This window comes from Plectropomus leopardus, chromosome 17 (genome assembly GCF_026936395.1).
Source record: "Plectropomus leopardus strain MGB_pleo_1.0 chromosome 17, ASM2693639v1, whole genome shotgun sequence".
NCBI lineage: Eukaryota > Metazoa > Chordata > Actinopteri > Perciformes > Serranidae > Plectropomus > Plectropomus leopardus.
Genome location: NC_142192.1, coordinates 15,174,176 through 15,191,963, shown reverse-complemented (window position 1 = coordinate 15,191,963; position 17,788 = coordinate 15,174,176). Strand labels below are relative to the sequence as shown.

The window sequence follows — 17,788 nt, the reverse complement described above, 5'->3', positions numbered from 1 at the left end:
AGCTGATATCAAGGGAGCACGAGGGGTGAATTCAGGATCCCACAGCCCTTTAGCGGTTGTGACTTGGAGCCAAGGGGCTAAAACATGACCATCTGTCTGCTAGGACGGTCTCTGCAGGGGGTCTGGACAGACTGGAGCAGACTTCTTAAACATGTCTCTGCCCTCTAACAGCTGGGCTTAGGAGGTCATGCTCTGGTGAGGTGATGGCGTGTGTTTGTGCATGTGAGTTAGAGGATGTGTATACATTTCCTGATCTGCATTTAATCAAAAAATCATCAAGTTGATAGATCAAAATGAAATCAAATAAGTCACTTGGTCAGTGTACTTTTTGGTCGAACAGAAAAACAAATGAAAAAAAACCAAACAATAAATAGTTTCTTAAATCCAAAAATGCAAAAAATTAATAACAAGTCATGTTTATTTTTTTTAGGGTCAGAAAATGAAAATATGGAATAGAAATACCACTTAAGTAGAGATTACATTGTTAAGGCAAGGGCACCAAAATCAAATAAGTTTAGCGAGAGAAGCAGTATAAAACAAGACATTTGAGGATGTCATCTCGGGCTTTAGAAACGAATATGAATAGTAATAAAAAAAGACAGGTGAAAAATGTGCAGAAATTTCTGCAGATGATAGACCTTGATTAAAAAGTTTGAAATGATGTCAGAATATACTTCGAAAGCTATTACAGTGCTAGTTATAATAATAAGTTTAATTTTCAGCCTTTTCTTCTCCTGCTAACTACCCTAATTTTATTTTGGTACCCATGCAATTATACATTTATCCTTTTTTTTTCAACTTACGGTTTCAGCAAATGTAAAAATGATTGTTTTGTCTTTGTTTTCTTGGGGATTTTTTATTTGTTTTTTTGATGGGAGGAAAAGAAAATTAAAAAAAAAACAACAACTAAAAAACTAAAATAAATGAATGAATGAATGACTGAATGAATGAATGAATGAATAAATAAATAAAACAATTATTAAGATTTTTTGAATTTTTAAATGACAATTAAATAATTATTTGTTTTTGTTGTTTTCATGTCTGTTTCTGAAAGGAAAGACCAAAAAGTACACGGACTCCCCCCACTCATAGAGCAGAGAAATTTAGCAACCCTCTTTCAAATAGAAAAGAGAAACTATACTTTAAGAGAGTTACACAGTGATAATAAAAAGACATATGTCATAGATAATAACAAGGAGACAGCTCAACACAGAAGCAGTCCTGCAGCAGCCACTCCTTGACTTTAATATAGGCTGCCAAAATCTAAATCCCCGTCTAACCAACATCCCACAGAAACATTAACTGAAGGCGTGTCGCTTCTTTTCTCATTCACTTTTCGGTTATTGCCCCTTTTTTTTCTTTTACGAGACAACCATCTTTTTCCATCCAGATGTGGAGCCAATGAGGAGTCGTGCTGTTTCCAGTGAAGGAAGGAGGCGGAGGAAGGAATGCTGCAGGATGCTTATTATTATGGCTGTCAAACCCAGTGGCGATTAGATCAAAAAACAGAAGTTTACATGTAAGATTTACGAAGATGATGGGCACCATGTCCGCTAAAACTGTCGCGGTATGGCTCGGTACGGGTACGTATCGATTAAACTCGGAAATATCCGTAAATTTTTATCCGTTTGCCTTTGATGCGGTATCCATGCTAGTTAGCTGGCTAGTTAGCATGCTGCTGTTTAGCTACTGTGCTCATTTTTTCCAAGAGGCTGAGGAGGAGACATGGAAAATGGCTAACAATAGACAGCTATACCGTTATATGGTATACACACTCAACGTAAAAAATGGATTTATACAGTGCCTTGCGTGTCCAACGAGGAGTATAATACCGTTGTACGTTGTCTTGCTAGTTATATTTCTTGTCATTCATTCAGCCTTAATTGAAATAGCCCAATTCCCCTGACGCAGGCCTGTGTTTATATTTAGACCAGATGTGTTATGAATGCCTAATTAAATAGCTATTGCACTTAATTACATTATAGTGTATTGCCATATATATGCACTATATATATTTATATATATATATATACACACACACATAATGCAAAGAAAGGGATGAACACCTAACATGTAACCGTACTACTGTAACAAAAGGTTGAGCTCTAACAATCAATGTTAAGCTTTGGACATGTCTTCAATGCAACCTGGTTTTTACTGTAAATCTCATATTGTCTGTCAAGAGATATTGTCAAGAGAGTTCAAGACATGCCAAGTGCAGAGAGAGGTCACACTAAGTACTTGCACCTTTATCCTTTTTATTTTTTCTCTCTGAAATATTTGCATTTTTTTATAGGTGTACACATATTTCCTGTAAAGAGACTACTGAGAAATATCAATATATGATCATTGTAACGTTGCTAAAATAACAAAGTTAAAGGTATATATGATGATATTACAACTGTTGTGTTTTGTTACAGCTGCATATCCCTGTAGTGAATGTTTGCTTATACTCTGTTGCCAGTTTAGTAGGTACACAAAAATTTAAAACTAATGCAGTAAGACAGGAGTGCAGATACAAATAGTGCAATATACCAGGACTAAAAACACAAGAGAAAAGCCTTATATATAGCAGATATAAAAAACAGATAACAGTAATGTGCGAAATATAACACAAGCTGACAGTAAAGTGCAAATATGGCGCAATCTAATATGTAAAATATATTCAACGATGAAAACATAATAGAAAAATGACAAAAACATGAATTTGTTTGCAACTAAATTTCATTAAGTTAAATTTGGGGCGTGAATCTCAGTACAAACACAGTTAAATCTACATGCACAACTGTTGTATTCGATTGCCTCAGTTTAAGCAAAGTATACCTAATAAACTGGCAACAAACCAAATGTATAGTTCAGAGCACCCTTTAAAGACACACTTGTTATATTCATGTTTTTTACCAATGCAGTAGTTTACATTATGCATGCCTATGATGCCAAACACACCTCTTTACATGAGAGAAATGTCCATGTGGAGCGATCCGTGGGCTTGAAGCAGAGAACAGCCCTGTACAGAGATGGTGAGTGGGTGTGTGCAGTGGTGCACTTCATGTGTTGACCCGCTGTCCCCTCCCCCCTGTCATAACACAGTGACACGCTCAACTGGCTCCCCATTAATACTGGCATGATTGTTTTCAGTTGTCTGCTGTCCCACAGACTTGGCGCATATACTACAGCAGTTTTCTGAATTTCAATTTTGTCTAAACCCTTCCCTTGCTAGAAGTAGAATTTATCCTAAATCATTAACTATTACTCAACGGTCTTTACCTCCTGTTTTACATCCTGTTACTGCTGCTCAAAGTCAACCCAATCGTTTAAGACAAAATCAGTGATTTACTTACCCTGATAGAGTGCTAGAAGATTAAGCTGGCTGCTTCATGTCAACTCTTGTCCTTCGCCACAGCCCTCTGCCTGTTGTGACACCGACTACTTTCACTTCCAGGTCTGTATTTAGAACAACGAAGCTCAAACTCATCACAGGCAGAAAACCAAAGCTGCAGTACAAACAGAAGTGATCCTTGTTGTCTGTGCTTCCCCGCTAAACACCAAAGAAGCACATGCATTCCTCCTGACCCGGCCGACGTACATGTACAAAGCTGATTCAACAGAACTAAAGGACATCCCTCCCTTGCCTCGGCTAGCTGGAGGCCTCAGTTAGCTAGAACCATTCCAGGGACAAGGGTGGTTTATTCTCTCTTCGGCATTTTAAACTGAAGCATTACTTCTGAAACTTCAGCCAGTCCAAGGTCAGCTCAGAAAAGCAGAAAATCTGGTTAGGCATTTCCACCTCCCCCAAAGCCTATCAGTGATTTACTAACAGTTTGTCAGTTTATTGTGATGATGTGCAATGTATAGAGCATACCTGAATGCTAATGTGAATTTGGGCCAAATTATCAAAGTTTAGCTTTGTCTTTGTTTCAGAATGAACATGTATGGACTATACATTTGTCTTGCAGCAAAGCTGACAGGTTATTCCTTAGTGGACAGTCTGGTATTAACCCATAATTGGTGATGTATTATGTACACAGGGCTTAACAGTAACTGTTGTCAGGTTGCCATTGGCAACCAATTCTTGGTCTTTGGCTGCCATCAGTGGCAACCACTTTCTAGCATATAAAAAAATGGGAACAGCAAACATGCATTGCGAGTGACAAAAGACTGGAGTCAAGTTCTTTGTGCATTCATACTTGGCCAATGAAGCTAATTCTAATTTTAAAATCTACTTGACCACAGTCAATTTTTAACTGCCCCTTTACAAGTTGTTACTAATGGTTATTAAATAACATCAAATATAAGAAAGATCTGGCTTAAAAAAAAGTTACAACCACCTTGCTCACAAATTTGTGTCGAACTGCCCAGTACATGGAAGTTTAGCCCACATTACCTTTACTCTTTACCTGCCACCATGTTTTTGAGAGTGCAAACGGTGCTGCACGTGCTATGCAAGTGGATGGTAGATTTGCTTCTTTCACAAGCCAAAAAAACAATGGTCAGTTGGCATTGACTAATCATTTAGCCAACAGACAAAAAAACTTATAAAAAAAAGCGACACCCTATTGGAGCTGTAACTGACTCAGAATTATGTCAGACAAATTGGATTTGGGTGTTCAATATTCAACGTTTTTGCAAAGTTTAAAATTTTGTAAGGCTTCCGCGGGACGTTCAGTGTGACAACGACATGCACGTCAGATGCTAAATAAGCTAAATGTGCGACAATATTTTTTGCCGACACTAGATATGAAGTAAAGGCAGGGACTGACTCGTATTAGGTTGCTCTGAGATGTAAGTTCGCCTCTCTCTCACTCTGTGCCGCGGCCCGCATGTCAGTAGCAGTTTGTTACAAAGAGTAGCGTGAAAACCAAGAGCACTCACTCCACGCCAAAATCAGGACCAACATCCCTAAAAGTGCACTGCACAGCATGCTAAGAAAACAAAAATCAAACTAAAAAAAACCCAACTGCTCGACTTGAAGCACTCAGTTGACTGAGTGTCTCGAAACTGATGATTCGAATCTCCGACTTTCAAGGGGCAGCCCTGCACCCTACACATCAACTTCACAAGTTAACTGATAACTCTTAAGATTGAAATGCTGTAAAGTATCCAATAGTAAAAACGGCAACCATAATTTCTGTTTCAGCAGCTAAAAGTTCACCTGGTTTCTAGCCTGGCTACCACTTTTAAAAGTAAATGTTGAGCCCTCGTACAGTAAGAGCGCTGCGGTCCATCATCTCGAGAAGGCCTGGCAGAAAGTCAGCCTGCCACGAATAAGCAGATCTGATGCTATTAGCGGAGCCTCAGTGTAGCTTAGTTAGTGATCTTTACTTACACTGGCTGCTCTCTAAATGGAAGTGACTGCCGTCAGAGGTGAGGGTGACACACAGCCCAGATAGGATCCTGTAAGCGAGCCTGGCTAACATAAGGCAGGCAGGGGCATGTGTTAGGCCAAAACGCTTGTAGTTGAATCAAAGCTTTAATGTCAATGGGCCAAAACACATTTCAAATCCCACAGGTCATTTCCTATTCCTCAGACCATTAGGTGAAACCAGGCCATCTGGGCTCGTTTCTGTGTCCTGCCTGTCTCATCTGTGGACGTGCCACAAATGTTTACACCGCATCCAGTCGGCCTCTGAGCAGAACAGAATAGCCGGTGCATGACCTTGACCGGGAGTGTGTGACTGCAGTCCTTTGTTTGGTGAAGAATTGATGAGGCCCAACGGTTCGGGTAATAGAATCCGAGCGTGTGCATTCAGAGTGGGATTTGCAGATCGACTCAAGTCATCTCCGAAGGCGCCACTGGTGCGCCAAAACTGAATGAGGTTTTATTCTCGGCCTCTGAATAACCTAGATCCTAATGTCATGGGTGCAGTAGTAGCAGAGAGAGGAGCTATGGCGTGGATTAGTCTCGCTCAGGTGGTTCCCCTCAATCTGTTCTTGGAAAGAGATGTGGTGGATATAACCTCAGGTTTCTTTAAGCAACACCACATTTAGTGGCCGCTAAATGCTATTGATTGTATCTAGCTGTGACAGAGCCCTTGGGGACATTGGACATATGGCCGGTCTCTGTTTGTGGCCACAGATGTAGCCCAGTTTAACATGCATATGGGGACGTTTTATAACTTTACACTCCCAAGCAGCTCATCGGCACGCTTAGATTGCAGTTAGGCAATTTGGTCTTGTCGATGTGGACTTCTTTAATAATCTGCAGCTTACTGTGTCACCTAATCTTCTATAACCCCTTTGTGCACCCTGGTAATAGATAATGCTTAACAACCAAAGATCACATACTGACTTCCTTTATCATGGGCACGGATTAAAATGTAAATCCTGCTCTATTACTCTGTTAAGCGGAGACTCTACTCAGAAATCAGCTTGCATTCAAGGGGAGGGCTGACAGTACAGTAGTAGACACTCGCTCCATGTTACGATGCTGTAGAATATGTTGGTTTGATGCTAATCAGAAGATGAAGCAGGAGATAAACAAATGTGAAAATTGGTGACATTTTCCTAGCAGGGAAGGCACACACACAGTTTTCCAAAGCCTTCTTGGAGCTGCTTAATGTGTCTGGAGTTATGTGTCTGCAGGCGAGAACAGTGCTCTCTCCCTCCTCCTCTAGCACTTCATAGCACAGATCTCCCTCTCTCTCTCTTGCTCTTTCTACCCCCCCTCCTCCCCCTCTTCCTCCTTGTACACTCAGTCTCCCATGGTGATTAAAAATTGAGTGCCCACCCACTGTGGGGAGCAAAAAGTGAGAAGGGAAGAAATTCTCAGAGGTTAAAAGAAGTGAGCAAGAGAAGGGGAAATAGTAAAAGATGCAAAGAGAGGGCTTTGCAAATCACCTCCAGTCGTACGTTGTGTAAACTTTTTGTTGAGGGGCTGTCATTTTCCTAGTGATGCACTTCACAAATAAAGACCAAATGTTTGTGTTTGAAATCGAGTGGGGCTAAACAGAGAGAATAATGGAGGCAGAGTGGGAGGAGGGCATGAAAACAGCTCTGTGCAGTCTGAATGACTCTCATTACTGCTGCTTTTACTCACAGCACCTCGGCTCCTTGGCCCTGAAATTCATTGTTTTGGTTTAGCAGCTTGCTCTTATTTATTTACATAATCATAGTCTCTCCTTCAGCTAAGAATTTGAGTTTACGCCTTCGCGCTTGGCTGTTTCCACACGTCATTCTCATGTAAAGCAAATGCATTTTACCTTTAAGAGAATGAAGAAGAGGAGGCAAGAAAAGCAGACAAATCTATCATTGCCAGCTGTATTGATTCTTAAAGCCCGAAGTAGATTCGCAGTTGCTAGTAACTGAAACGTTTGCTTTATTTGTTTTCGCCTCGATTAACGCCTTCTCTTCTTTTCTAATTAGTGCTGCTGGCAGATCATTAATGATGAACAAAACACACAGTGAAAAAAGCAAATCTTCTGCTCTCAGTTGCTAATTTTGTTTTGTTTTGAAATCTGTGTTTCAGTGGTCACCATCTTGTCGAGATCGCACGCAGACCGTAACGTCTATCCATCTGCAGGAGTGCTGTTCGTCCATGTTCTGGAGAGAGAGTATTTCAAAGGAGAGTTTCCTCCATACCCCAAATCAGGTATAAGGGACTGTTCTTTATTTATCAGATGAGGGGGGTGGCTGGGGTGTGGCTTTTTTTTGTAATATTGACTCCCTCTGAAGCTTACAGAAGTATTTTTCTGTGAGCCTCCCTGAGTGACTCCCTACACTATGAATAAAGTTAAAAAAACAAAAACAAAAACTAAACATAAGTCCATTCCCAGTGCTTATAAAATTATCTGGCATGACTCCCCCATTTGACCCCCCCCCCAAAAAAAATAACAAACAGACCCGAACACTGTCATATTAACACTTTCTGCAATTATTAATAGCATTGAAATGTTTGATTATCTAAATGATTCGAACGTTTGTACAGTTAGCTGTTGGTGCAGACAATGTATAAATGCAGCAGTGCATTGTTGCTTCATTACATATTACTAGAAGAAAATGCTTAGCTGCAGCTGGCAGCTCATCCACAATTCAGCTAATGGGTCTAAATGTACATTACTGAATTGGTTCTGACCCGTAACGGATCATTGGGTCGCCCCTCATTAAACAGCTCTGCCTACAGGCGACGCCAGCAATGACCCGATCACTTTCAACACCAACTTGATGGGCTACCCCGACAGGCCCGGCTGGCTGCGCTACATCCAGAGGACCCAGCACAGCGACGGAGTGCTCTATGGCTCCCCCACTGCAGAGCATGTTGGCAAGCCCTCCGTCATTGAGGTGGGTGGTTGGACCACTTTCAAAGTGAAGATGAAGGCATTCTGCTTGTGTTTAATATGTTGAGAAAGGAAAAGCGTTGAACTTGAAAGCATTGAATAAAAAGAATAATTTTCGTTCATTTAAATGTAAGGGAGTAGCACACATTTGAAGTCTTAACTGAGGCTTGCATAAAGGTAATGGAGTAGTAACACATTTGAATTGATTTTACAGAGCATCGCTGATTTGTATGCATTTAGTGGTAGCATAGCAAAATGTTACGCTTTGTGCTTCAGACTGAAATTCCATTATGTTTTTTTATGCTTTCTTTGTCCTCCCCATAAGCTACTGTAGAAATTCTTTTCCCAAAAGGCTTAGCGTTCCCAGCGGCGCACATGTGCCTCTATACGGCGTCTCAGTCGGGTACAGAGCCTGCATACTGCAGTGTGTATCTAGCTCAGCCTTGTCCAGAGGACTGCTGCCATATAAGCTGCACTGATCTGGGCTTAAACTTTCACCCCTGTGTGTTGCAGATTACTGCCTATAACAGACGCACTTTCGAGACAGCACGGCACAACTTGGTCATAAACATCATGGCTACAGAAGGTAAGAGGTGCCAGTATGAGAGCTTAGGGCAAACACAGATCAGACTGCAACTTCCATGATTAAATCCTGAGGATTCATTCAGTACTTGAAGTGTTGTGGACTTCCTTGTGGCAAACATTTCTGTAAACACACAGTCCTGTGTTGGTGCAGTATGTTTCAGTGATAAATTATCACATCTATAGGAAGCATTCGTGCCTTTTAATCAGTGTGACTGCACCTCACATCTGCCCATCTGCATGTTTGCACACTGGCTTGTTGACCAGTCGCGGTACATGCAGCGCAATATGAACTGAATTGGTTGAACGCTCAGCAGATGTTCGTGGCGCTAACGTGACATCACTCTCCCTTTTGTGTGATGTCATCTGCCATCTGCCCCAGAAGGAAGCCAAGTCATAACAGAGCGGAACAGACACACCAGCGTCTGCTGGACAGACTGCTGAAATCAGTGTCATCTATGCAGCAAGAATGAAGTATTAATGATATCTTAGTCAGCAGAACACAACTGTAGCTGCACTCCTGTCTTCTTTACCTCTCAGCTTACTAGTGTTGCCAAAATTATTTATGTATAGAAACATTGATTCAGAATATTAAATGGTTTCAGTACTAATTTGATTGCAGTATCGATACACCAGTATCAGCTGCACTTGCTCTTATTTTTAATATTTACTTAAGTCATTCTGCTGTTCTCAGCCACTAGTTAGGATAAGTAGTCATTGTCATATTATTATTGTATCTTTTTTAATACAAATTTTAACTTTTATGCCCTTAATGTTAATTTGTAGCTGTTGTTTGAGTTGAATTGGCAGTTCAATACAAATATTCAACTAATCGATTCAACTTTTCCATATGGAGTTTGAACGGGGTTTGGCGAGACGTTCAGGGTGACAGTTATGTTCATGTAATACAGTTAACAAGCCAGGCTAGCCCTCCGAGCTAATGTGTGCCAACTAAAGCTTTTTTTTTGACACTAGATATCAAACAATAGCTTGTGACTGTATCAGATTAAGTTGTTATAAGCTGTAAATTTACCACTTTCAAACAGAGGGCAGAAAAAAGCGCTATCGCTGGACCTGACTTTGCAAAGTCTTCCTCCAAACAACTGCCTCTATCTCTCTTAGACTCACTCTGAGTCAGGGTCCGCAGCTGCCTGTACCAGAGAGCAGCGTGAAAGCATGAAGTGCTCACTCTGCTGCTAAATCTGGAGAATGAAAAATCCCCAGAAGTACACTGCACACGGACTGAAAAATCAAAACAAACAAAATGACGCCTTGACTTGAAAGAATCTCAGTGGATCCGACTAATGATTCAAATCTTCAACTTTCCCATGGTCATGGAAAACCTGGAAAAGTCATAGAATTTCATAGATGCATTTTCCAGGCCCGGAAAAGTCAAAGAATTAATCAAAATCATCAAAATGTTTTGGAAAAGTCATGGAATTTTGTAACGTGTACATTGTTTTTTTCCTCTGTGGTGTTGTAACAAAACAAAGCTTTAATAAGCATCGATGTGACATTTTGCTTACCAAATTACTTTTGATTCTCCATATTCTCCCTGCATTACATCTCTTCCTTCATGTATGACAGCTAGCTAAAACTAGTTTTTCTGATATAAAGAATATTGGGTAAGTTGGACAAGTTCAAAAAAACATTTTTTTTTTTGTGGTCCTTGAAAGTCACATTAAAGTTTTGAAATATTGTCCCTGAAAATTTGGGAACCCTGTTCTTAGTATCTCTTCTTCATCTGTGTGCACAGAGTTCCCCCTGCCCTACCAGGCAGAATTTTACATCAAAAACATGAATGTGGAGGAGATGCTGGCCAGCGAGGTGCTGGGGGATTTCCTAGGAGCGGTGAAGAACGTATGGCAGCCGGAGCGCCTCAACGCCATCAACATCACCTCTGCACTGGACCGTGGCGGCCGGGTGCCCCTGCCCATCAACAACCTTAAAGAAGGGTGAGGATGTTGAAGGTTTTGCTGGACTTGTAATGCAACATATGTAAATACAGAGTGAATTTTATACTGAAGGAAAGGTGATCCACTCACAGCTAAATTTTTTTTTTTTTTAAGGCTTACTTTATCTCTTTTCATCAATTTTGTATTCTAAAAACCAAATTAAGTGCGGTATTGGTGTTATGATTTAGGTATAATTCCTCTGGATAACATATACACAAAGCATGAGGTTTAACAGTCTTAAACATTCTTTCCAATTGAACAAATTGCTTATATTTTCAGCCCACTCACATCATGCTGACATTTTATTTAAGTGGGGCCCCGGGGATGCACCGTTCGCTGTGAATTAGATGAGTACACTTGGCCGTCAGCACTGACTGATACTGTCAGCTGGTCTCGTTCAGAGGGGAATAGCCCACATGAACTGCCATAAGTTGTGCATCAAAGATTCATGCTGATGTTTTGGAAGATGAAAGCATGCAGGAGAGAGCTCAGTGGAGGAGAAATCCTCTGACTATTACAAACCTCAACGTAAACATGTAAAATGAGGCTCCATCTTTGCTTCTCTCATGCTTTGCATTTCACTGTGTCTACCCCCTCCCAGAGTGTATGTGATGGTCGGTGCGGATGTTCCCTTCTCGTCGTGCCTGCGGGAGGTGGAAAGCCCACATAACCAGCTGCGCTGCAGTCAGGAGATGGAGCCTGTCATCAGCTGCGACAAGAAGTTCAGAGCTCAGTTTCACATTGATTGGTGTAAGATCTCTCTGGTGAGGATTGTCTTGTACAGATTTCCTTGAGTTAAAAATTGCATCTTTTAAAGGGAACATATTGTTCTCATTTTTAGGTTCAGACTTTGAAAGGCACTTACATAGGGCTGCCCCTTTAAAGTCGGACATTTGAATCATCAGTCAGAGAGCCTCAGTCGACTGAGATTGCTTCATATCGAGCAGCTGTTTTTCTTTGTTTGTTTTTTTGCTAGTTAGCGTGCTGTGCAGTGTTTCTGGGGACGTTTTGATCCCCAGATTTTGCTGCGGAGTGAGTGCTACTGACTTCGTTGCTATTCTTTGGAGCTGTGGACGTGCAGGCAGCAGCACAGATAAACTCAATCTTAAAAGTGGTAAATTTTGATTTTGTTTGATATCTACTGCCACCAAAAAATGTTGCACGTTTAAGATCTGTCGTTAGTGCCATTAGCTTGTCTACTATTATTTACTACAGCCGTACATTTACACAATAGATTGATGCAGAAAAGGCACCAACTGATGCCTAAAATTTCCCCAGAATGCAGGAAATTAAGTGTTTGATGCTTTTCTGGCGGAGGAGCCCCAAACCCCCCTAAATTAAACCTTGGTCCTTGTATGTTTAGATGCTTTGATGTTCTAAAAACGCTTCACTTTCCTCTTGTTTTCTGTGCTGGAACACCTGTATTCACCCTCTGTCTGAAATGATCCATTTCAGCACCTGTCTCTATAAGCCCCCCCTCACAAAAAAAGCCCAGTCTGCTCCGATTGAAGAGCGTTTAATGGTCTCTCATATCGCTGCATTGTGATTTCAGCTGGGGGAATGACAGAAACTAAGTATAAGGGCTTTTTTCCACCAAGAAAAATCACAAATAAAAGTTTCTAAACCCAATTGCACGTTGGCAATCAAGATTACATGTTTCCCTGGTGTAGCATGCAGCTACATGTAGCAGTGTACTTGCAGCCAGTGACTGTAACAGAGACAAATCACCAATAAAAGCCTCTAAACCAAAATCTCCACAACCATAAATTTTAGCAGGAATATGATCCAAAATCTGGGAAAAATTTACAACATCAGCAATCAAGATTACATGTTACCCTGATATTACGATGTAGCTACATGTAGCAATGTACTTGCAGCTGAGGAATGACTAACTAAGTAGAGTGGCACTTTCTAATGTGAAAAATCACCAATAAAAGCTTCCAACGCAAAATCTTTACAACTGGACATGTTCCACCAGGAATATGATCTAAAATCAGAGAGAAATTAACGTCAGCAACCAAGATTTCATGTTTTCCTGACGTTAACATGTAGCAGTACCTCAAGCAGAAATCTGACATCAGTTTGTTTTTAAAGTAGAAAAACATCAGAGGCAACCTGAACCCCGAGGTTTTTATCACAGGGACTACTTTTACATACATTTACATCATTATTTGAAACTTTTCCACATTTAATATGAATATTAATTATATATGACAGAAAATAAGGAAAAGTATAAAAGGTCCCATTTACACTACTCATCCTTGTACTCCATAAACAATGTTTTTGACTAAAAGCTGTCAATGAATAGACACTAAACTTTAAACAATCACAGTTCAGACACAGCTTTTTCATGAATGTTGAATTAACTGCAACTTATTTCTTCAGGTTGACATCAACAAAGTGGTCCCGGTATACATTAGCCGTCCCGACCCGGGCACCGGGATCCTGCCTGAATTTGGGGAATACAACCCCCCCTCTGAGTCTCTGCAGAGCCGGAACTACTTTTCAGACTTCCTGATCACACTGGCTGTTCCCTCCGCTGTGGCACTAGTCCTCTTCTTCATCCTCGGCTACACAATGTGCTGCCGGCGGGAAGGGGTGTAAGTGTGCTTGGTCTTATATTTTTATGCAAACATTGCACCAGACACCCCAACAAACATTTGAGGAAAGAAACTGTTACTTAAGTCTATGAGAACCAAACAGGAGGCAGGACTGAGTGCAGGATATTTAGATAAGAGCAATAATCTGGACTGGAATTGCAGCGTGTCATTACCATCCAGTTGTACGGTCCATTTATATTCAGTTCCCCCATGAATATTTGTCACAGCTTTTTGTTGATTTCGTCATTTTGATGTTTTGAAGCATAGCCATGACATCGATTGCCATTCATCCACTGTGAATCTTTTTCATCATTCTCTGTCATTTACAGGCTGGGAGAGACGTGCCCCCTCGTTCACTCAGTGTTGCACACACACCCCACCCCATCACCATTTCCACCGTCCTTACCCAACAATCCATTCACTTGTGTGTAGATGTCTTTTTTAACTATTAATATTAGAATTTAATTCATCCATTTTGTTTTGTTTCTAGGGAAAAAAGAAACATGCAAACACCAGAGTAAGTGTTTTACCTCTCCTGTGTTTTTATTTATTTTGGGTCTGTTTCTGTCCCCTGCCCCTCTCTCTTTGGTTTGCAGTTTTGTCATCTATGTTGTCATTGACGGCTTTCTCATAACCATTCATGTGCTCATGTGTGTGTTGACATTCAAATCATCCAAATGGGCTGCTCAAAAAAAATCAATTGGCAGATGTAGGTTATTAATGCTGTAGCAGTAACAAGTTGCTTATAATGTACATAAATCTTGAAGAACATATCTTGCATCATAAGTCAGGTGAAGTAAAGAAGTGAGTGCTAGGTAAGGGTGGAGGCTGTGTTACTGTCGTGCATGCATGGACTGAGTGCAGAACTCGCCATAGCTGATACAAATTGATTGCATATTTTAAATGTGTTTCGGATGAGACAAATTAACACCCTGCTACCGTGACAACACAAACTTCAGTACTTGTTAACTTCACTGCCTCTCTCCCTCTTCAGCATCCAGCTGGTTCACCACAGCTCCATCCAGAAGTCCACCAAGGAGCTTCGGAGCATGTCTAAGAACCGGGAGATCTCCTGGCCCCTGTCCACCCTGCCTGTCTTCAACCCTGTCAGCGGCGAGGTCGTGCCGCCCATCCACCCCGACAACTATGAGACCACCAGCATGCCCCTCATGCAGACACAGACGTGAGTCGAAAAGATTATTTGGTTTGGGTGGAGGGGAAATGCATGTGCGGTTAATGCAGCACGTGAATGAACAAACAGACGTTTGCTCATTAGCAGGCACGCAGATGTAAAGCTTATAGGCGCCGATATACAGGGGAAATATAAGTAAAAACAATACCATTATCGTCTAATCTTGTTTTCAATGCCATGGTTAAGCCAGTCAAGCCTTCAGAAAATACGACTTCAGCTTAGGAGGTTCAAGCTGTCCCATGATTTTTCCTAATGGGCTTGAAAGGCAGAAAAATCTGCTAATTTAAGTACAACACATGATACTAAATTCTCTTGTATGTGAATGCGTGTTTACCATTATATCACTAATTTCAGGAATCTGCAAAACCAGATTACAATACCACAGCAACGGCCATCAGGTAAGTATTTCCTTCAACCTTCAAACAATCTACTTCACTCCATCTTATATTCGACTATTTAATAAATAATAATAAATATCAAATAAAGATGCTTGCAAAGGCTTCAGTTACAGGACCAGATGTCAGAGCAACAATTAAATAAAAAATACATATTTTTCCTCTTACCTGTAGTGCTGTTTGTCAGAACCAGCCTGCCAAAGGTCCAGTCTGGCCCTCTGGATGTCTGCGCAAAGTGTGAAATTTATTAATTAAAGAATTTATTAATACTCAAACCCAACCGATTTTATCTCTGAAAAACTAAACAGTAAATAACTCTAAATTTTGAGGACATTGTCATTATCCTTTGATTTATTGGGTTACTGGTAATAAAAACTAAATAGATAATTCCTGACACTGAATTTTCCAATTGAGGACATCTCTGACTATATACAGACACAAAAAACAAGCATTTTATTTGTATAAATTTAGAAATAGTTAAAGTTAAAGTTGCACATTTCCATCTTGAAATGACTTTAAGCTGAAAATAGCAGAGCTTTAAACAAAATAAAAATAAAAATATTTGAGTTCAGGACATCTAAAACTACACACATACTTTAAATCAAGCACTTTACTGTATCAAAGTTTGTTAAAATGTAAAATAGAGAATGGTTTTACTGGTCCAGCCCACTTGACATCAAATTGGGCAAACTAAAATGAGTTTGACACCCCTGGTCCAGATTGTTTGGTGTGAGTATGGGAGATATTGGCTGTATAAATGTCTGCCCTCTCTCCAATATAATGGAACTAGATGGCAGAAATCATGACCCGGTCACTCAACATAATTGGCAGACCTTGTTTTGAGCAGTTTTAAGAACGAACTATTTTCTTTCTACCAAACAACACCCAACAACTGTATCACCGTGCAGAAAGAAACAAGTATCTGCTGCTAGCTCACCTTTTCATGAGGTGTGGAGCAGCTGGACCCAAATGCAGGAGATTGCAGGCAACTGGAACTCAGGTAGATCTTTATTCCAGGTTGCAGCAGGAAAACAACAAAACAGAAGACTGCACGACCAAAACAAGGATCCAACAAAGACTGAACTGTTGTCTGAAGAGGGGATGAAGTGCAAGTAGAGAAAAAGGGCAGAGAAGTTCAAGTGAGAGGAATAAGGTGTTGAGGCAGAAGAACAGGGAGCTGATTGGATGGGAGAAAAATCTGGAGCACAGAAGGCCTTACGAGGCTGATGCAGGGCAGGTGTGTAGATGGGTAAATGAGGGAGAGGCAGCACAGGAACACAGGAGGGGAAGAGCACAGTACAGAGAAACACAATCCTTTTAATAATAATAACCAGCTGAGAAAAAACAAAGACACAAAACAACTTGAATAAGTCTGTTACAGATACTCAGTTCAGACTTTCCAAAAGGTCATCAAGACATTGACTGTGACACAGCTAGCACTTCTGAGCTAGCTAATGTTACAGGTCACCCAAGGAAAATGCCATTTATGTTTTCACCGTGTGCTGTCATGAGCATGAGATGCATGCTACCTTCTGCCCAGTGATACGTTTTGCAGGTACAGAGAGAAAATAGTTCCTACGTAAAACTGCTCACAACAAGGTCTTTGGATTATCTTGAGTAACCAGGTCATGATTTCTGGAAAGAGACATAGCAGCTGAGTTTTTCAAATTTTTTTTTTTGGGGGGGGGGCTGTTAAGCACCACAAGCTGAGTGCCATCTAGATCCATTATATTCAAGAGAAGGCAGACATCTCTACGGCCAATATCGCCAACACTGACTGCAACTTACACCAAAACAATCTATTGATGAACAGCATTAAGGTCAGAGAAAAAGTATGTATTTTTGATTTTGGAGTCAATTGTCCCTTTAAGCTTTAACTAGTTATCATGGTGGGGTTATGGAACCTTTCTAAATATAATAAGAAGACTCTATACAAACAATAAAAAATTCGGAGCAAGTAATTTTGCTGTGCTGCTCACAACCTCAGTCTGACCTTTGACCGTCCTCCTCCTAAGTCACTGTAAAAACACAAGCATCCAGTCTTTTTAGAATTAGACACAGACTATTGAGAGCAAATCATTTTGATCCACAAGAGATCGGGCATGAGAGCTTTTCTTCCTCTGCGATTCTGGTAGTGTGTGAGCGCCCTCCTGTGTACATGGTGTTCAGCTGCATGGCAGTTCTAGCACTAACCCGCTGCTCTCTCTGTTCACTGCTAACAAAGGAGATAATTATGTCATGTCAACATTTCGAAGGTTGGAGGTAGGTGCAGCACGCTGTTTGTGAGTTACTTCACTTCATCTCTGCATCTGCTAAAGAGCTCTAACAGCATATCAAATGTAAATGTGAATACTTGCCAGTAATGGTTTCTGTTTTCATAATCATTTTAGGTAAATGGTATTCCTGAGGAGAGAAAGGTGGCGGAAGCACTGAATTTGTGACCAGTACCAGAGCTGACTTTGAGTTCATATCTACAGTATATCTTTGTTTTTTAAACATTTGTGCCAATCTGCATGTCATAAAAGTGTCTTAACAAAGATTTATCGTCCACATGCACTTACACATTGAAGAGTGAGTGTGAAAGAGATCAAAAGAGCATAGCTGATTATAAAAAAATACATTAGAATAGTTTGAAATGTTTGTAAATGTAAAAACGATGTATTTCTACTTGCTTTGCACAATGGACCTCTAAGAGGAAAAAGGGTTTTACATGGAAATGCTTTAGTTGTCATGTGTTATTAACTATGTGTAATGTGTCACATGATAATAAATTCTTTCAAAATACTTGAAG

At 40.5% G+C, this 17,788-nt stretch overlaps 2 protein-coding genes across 9 annotated transcripts in view; one reads left to right on the top strand and one right to left on the bottom strand.

Annotated features, from left to right (window-relative positions):
• ppp1r9a (protein phosphatase 1, regulatory subunit 9A) overlaps positions 1 to 16,087 on the bottom strand; it is an 89,746-nt gene extending 73,659 nt beyond the window's left edge. Inside the window, exons 1-3 of one of the 2 annotated variants that reach the window (XM_088090526.1) lie at positions 15,935 to 16,087; positions 15,166 to 15,223; positions 3,342 to 3,444 (exon numbers count right to left, since the gene is read on the bottom strand). The gene's annotated coding sequence lies outside the window, so the exon portion shown is untranslated. Of the gene's footprint in view, positions 1 to 3,341; positions 3,707 to 15,165; positions 15,224 to 15,934 lie in introns of those variants that run through there. The other variant, XM_088090527.1, reaches the window with a different exon arrangement.
• sgce (sarcoglycan, epsilon) lies at positions 1,327 to 17,781 on the top strand. 7 transcript variants are annotated; one of them, XM_088090533.1, is made up of 13 exons: positions 1,327 to 1,583; positions 2,910 to 3,020; positions 7,466 to 7,588; positions 8,108 to 8,277; positions 8,787 to 8,859; positions 10,612 to 10,810; positions 11,412 to 11,574; positions 13,196 to 13,410; positions 13,901 to 13,927; positions 14,405 to 14,593; positions 14,957 to 15,000; positions 17,222 to 17,259; positions 17,388 to 17,781. In XM_088090533.1, exons 1-13 carry the CDS (start codon positions 1,535 to 1,537, stop codon positions 17,436 to 17,438), a joined length of 1,452 nt encoding a protein of 483 aa, XP_087946659.1. In that variant the 5' UTR covers positions 1,327 to 1,534; the 3' UTR covers positions 17,439 to 17,781. The 7 variants fall into 7 exon arrangements, with proteins under 7 accessions (XP_087946659.1, XP_087946661.1, XP_042362283.2 ...); XM_042506348.2 differs by having other exon boundaries at positions 1,339 to 1,583; positions 8,120 to 8,277; XM_088090535.1 differs by lacking the exon at positions 13,901 to 13,927 and having other exon boundaries at positions 1,329 to 1,583.
• Positions 17,782 to 17,788: the final 7 nt, after the last annotated feature.

What these genes read in the sequence shown, in the direction of transcription:
- sgce (XM_088090533.1), top strand. Translation starts at nt 1,535, where the DNA reads ATGATGGGCACCATGTCCGCTAAAACTGTCGCGGTATGGCTCGGTACG. An exon ending in CCCCTCATGCAGACACAGAC is followed by an intron (nt 14,594 to 14,956) that starts GTGAGTCGAAAA and finishes CACTAATTTCAG; the next exon opens with GAATCTGCAAAACCAGATTA. An exon ending in ACCACAGCAACGGCCATCAG is followed by an intron (nt 15,001 to 17,221) that starts GTAAGTATTTCC and finishes CTGCTAACAAAG; the next exon opens with GAGATAATTATGTCATGTCA.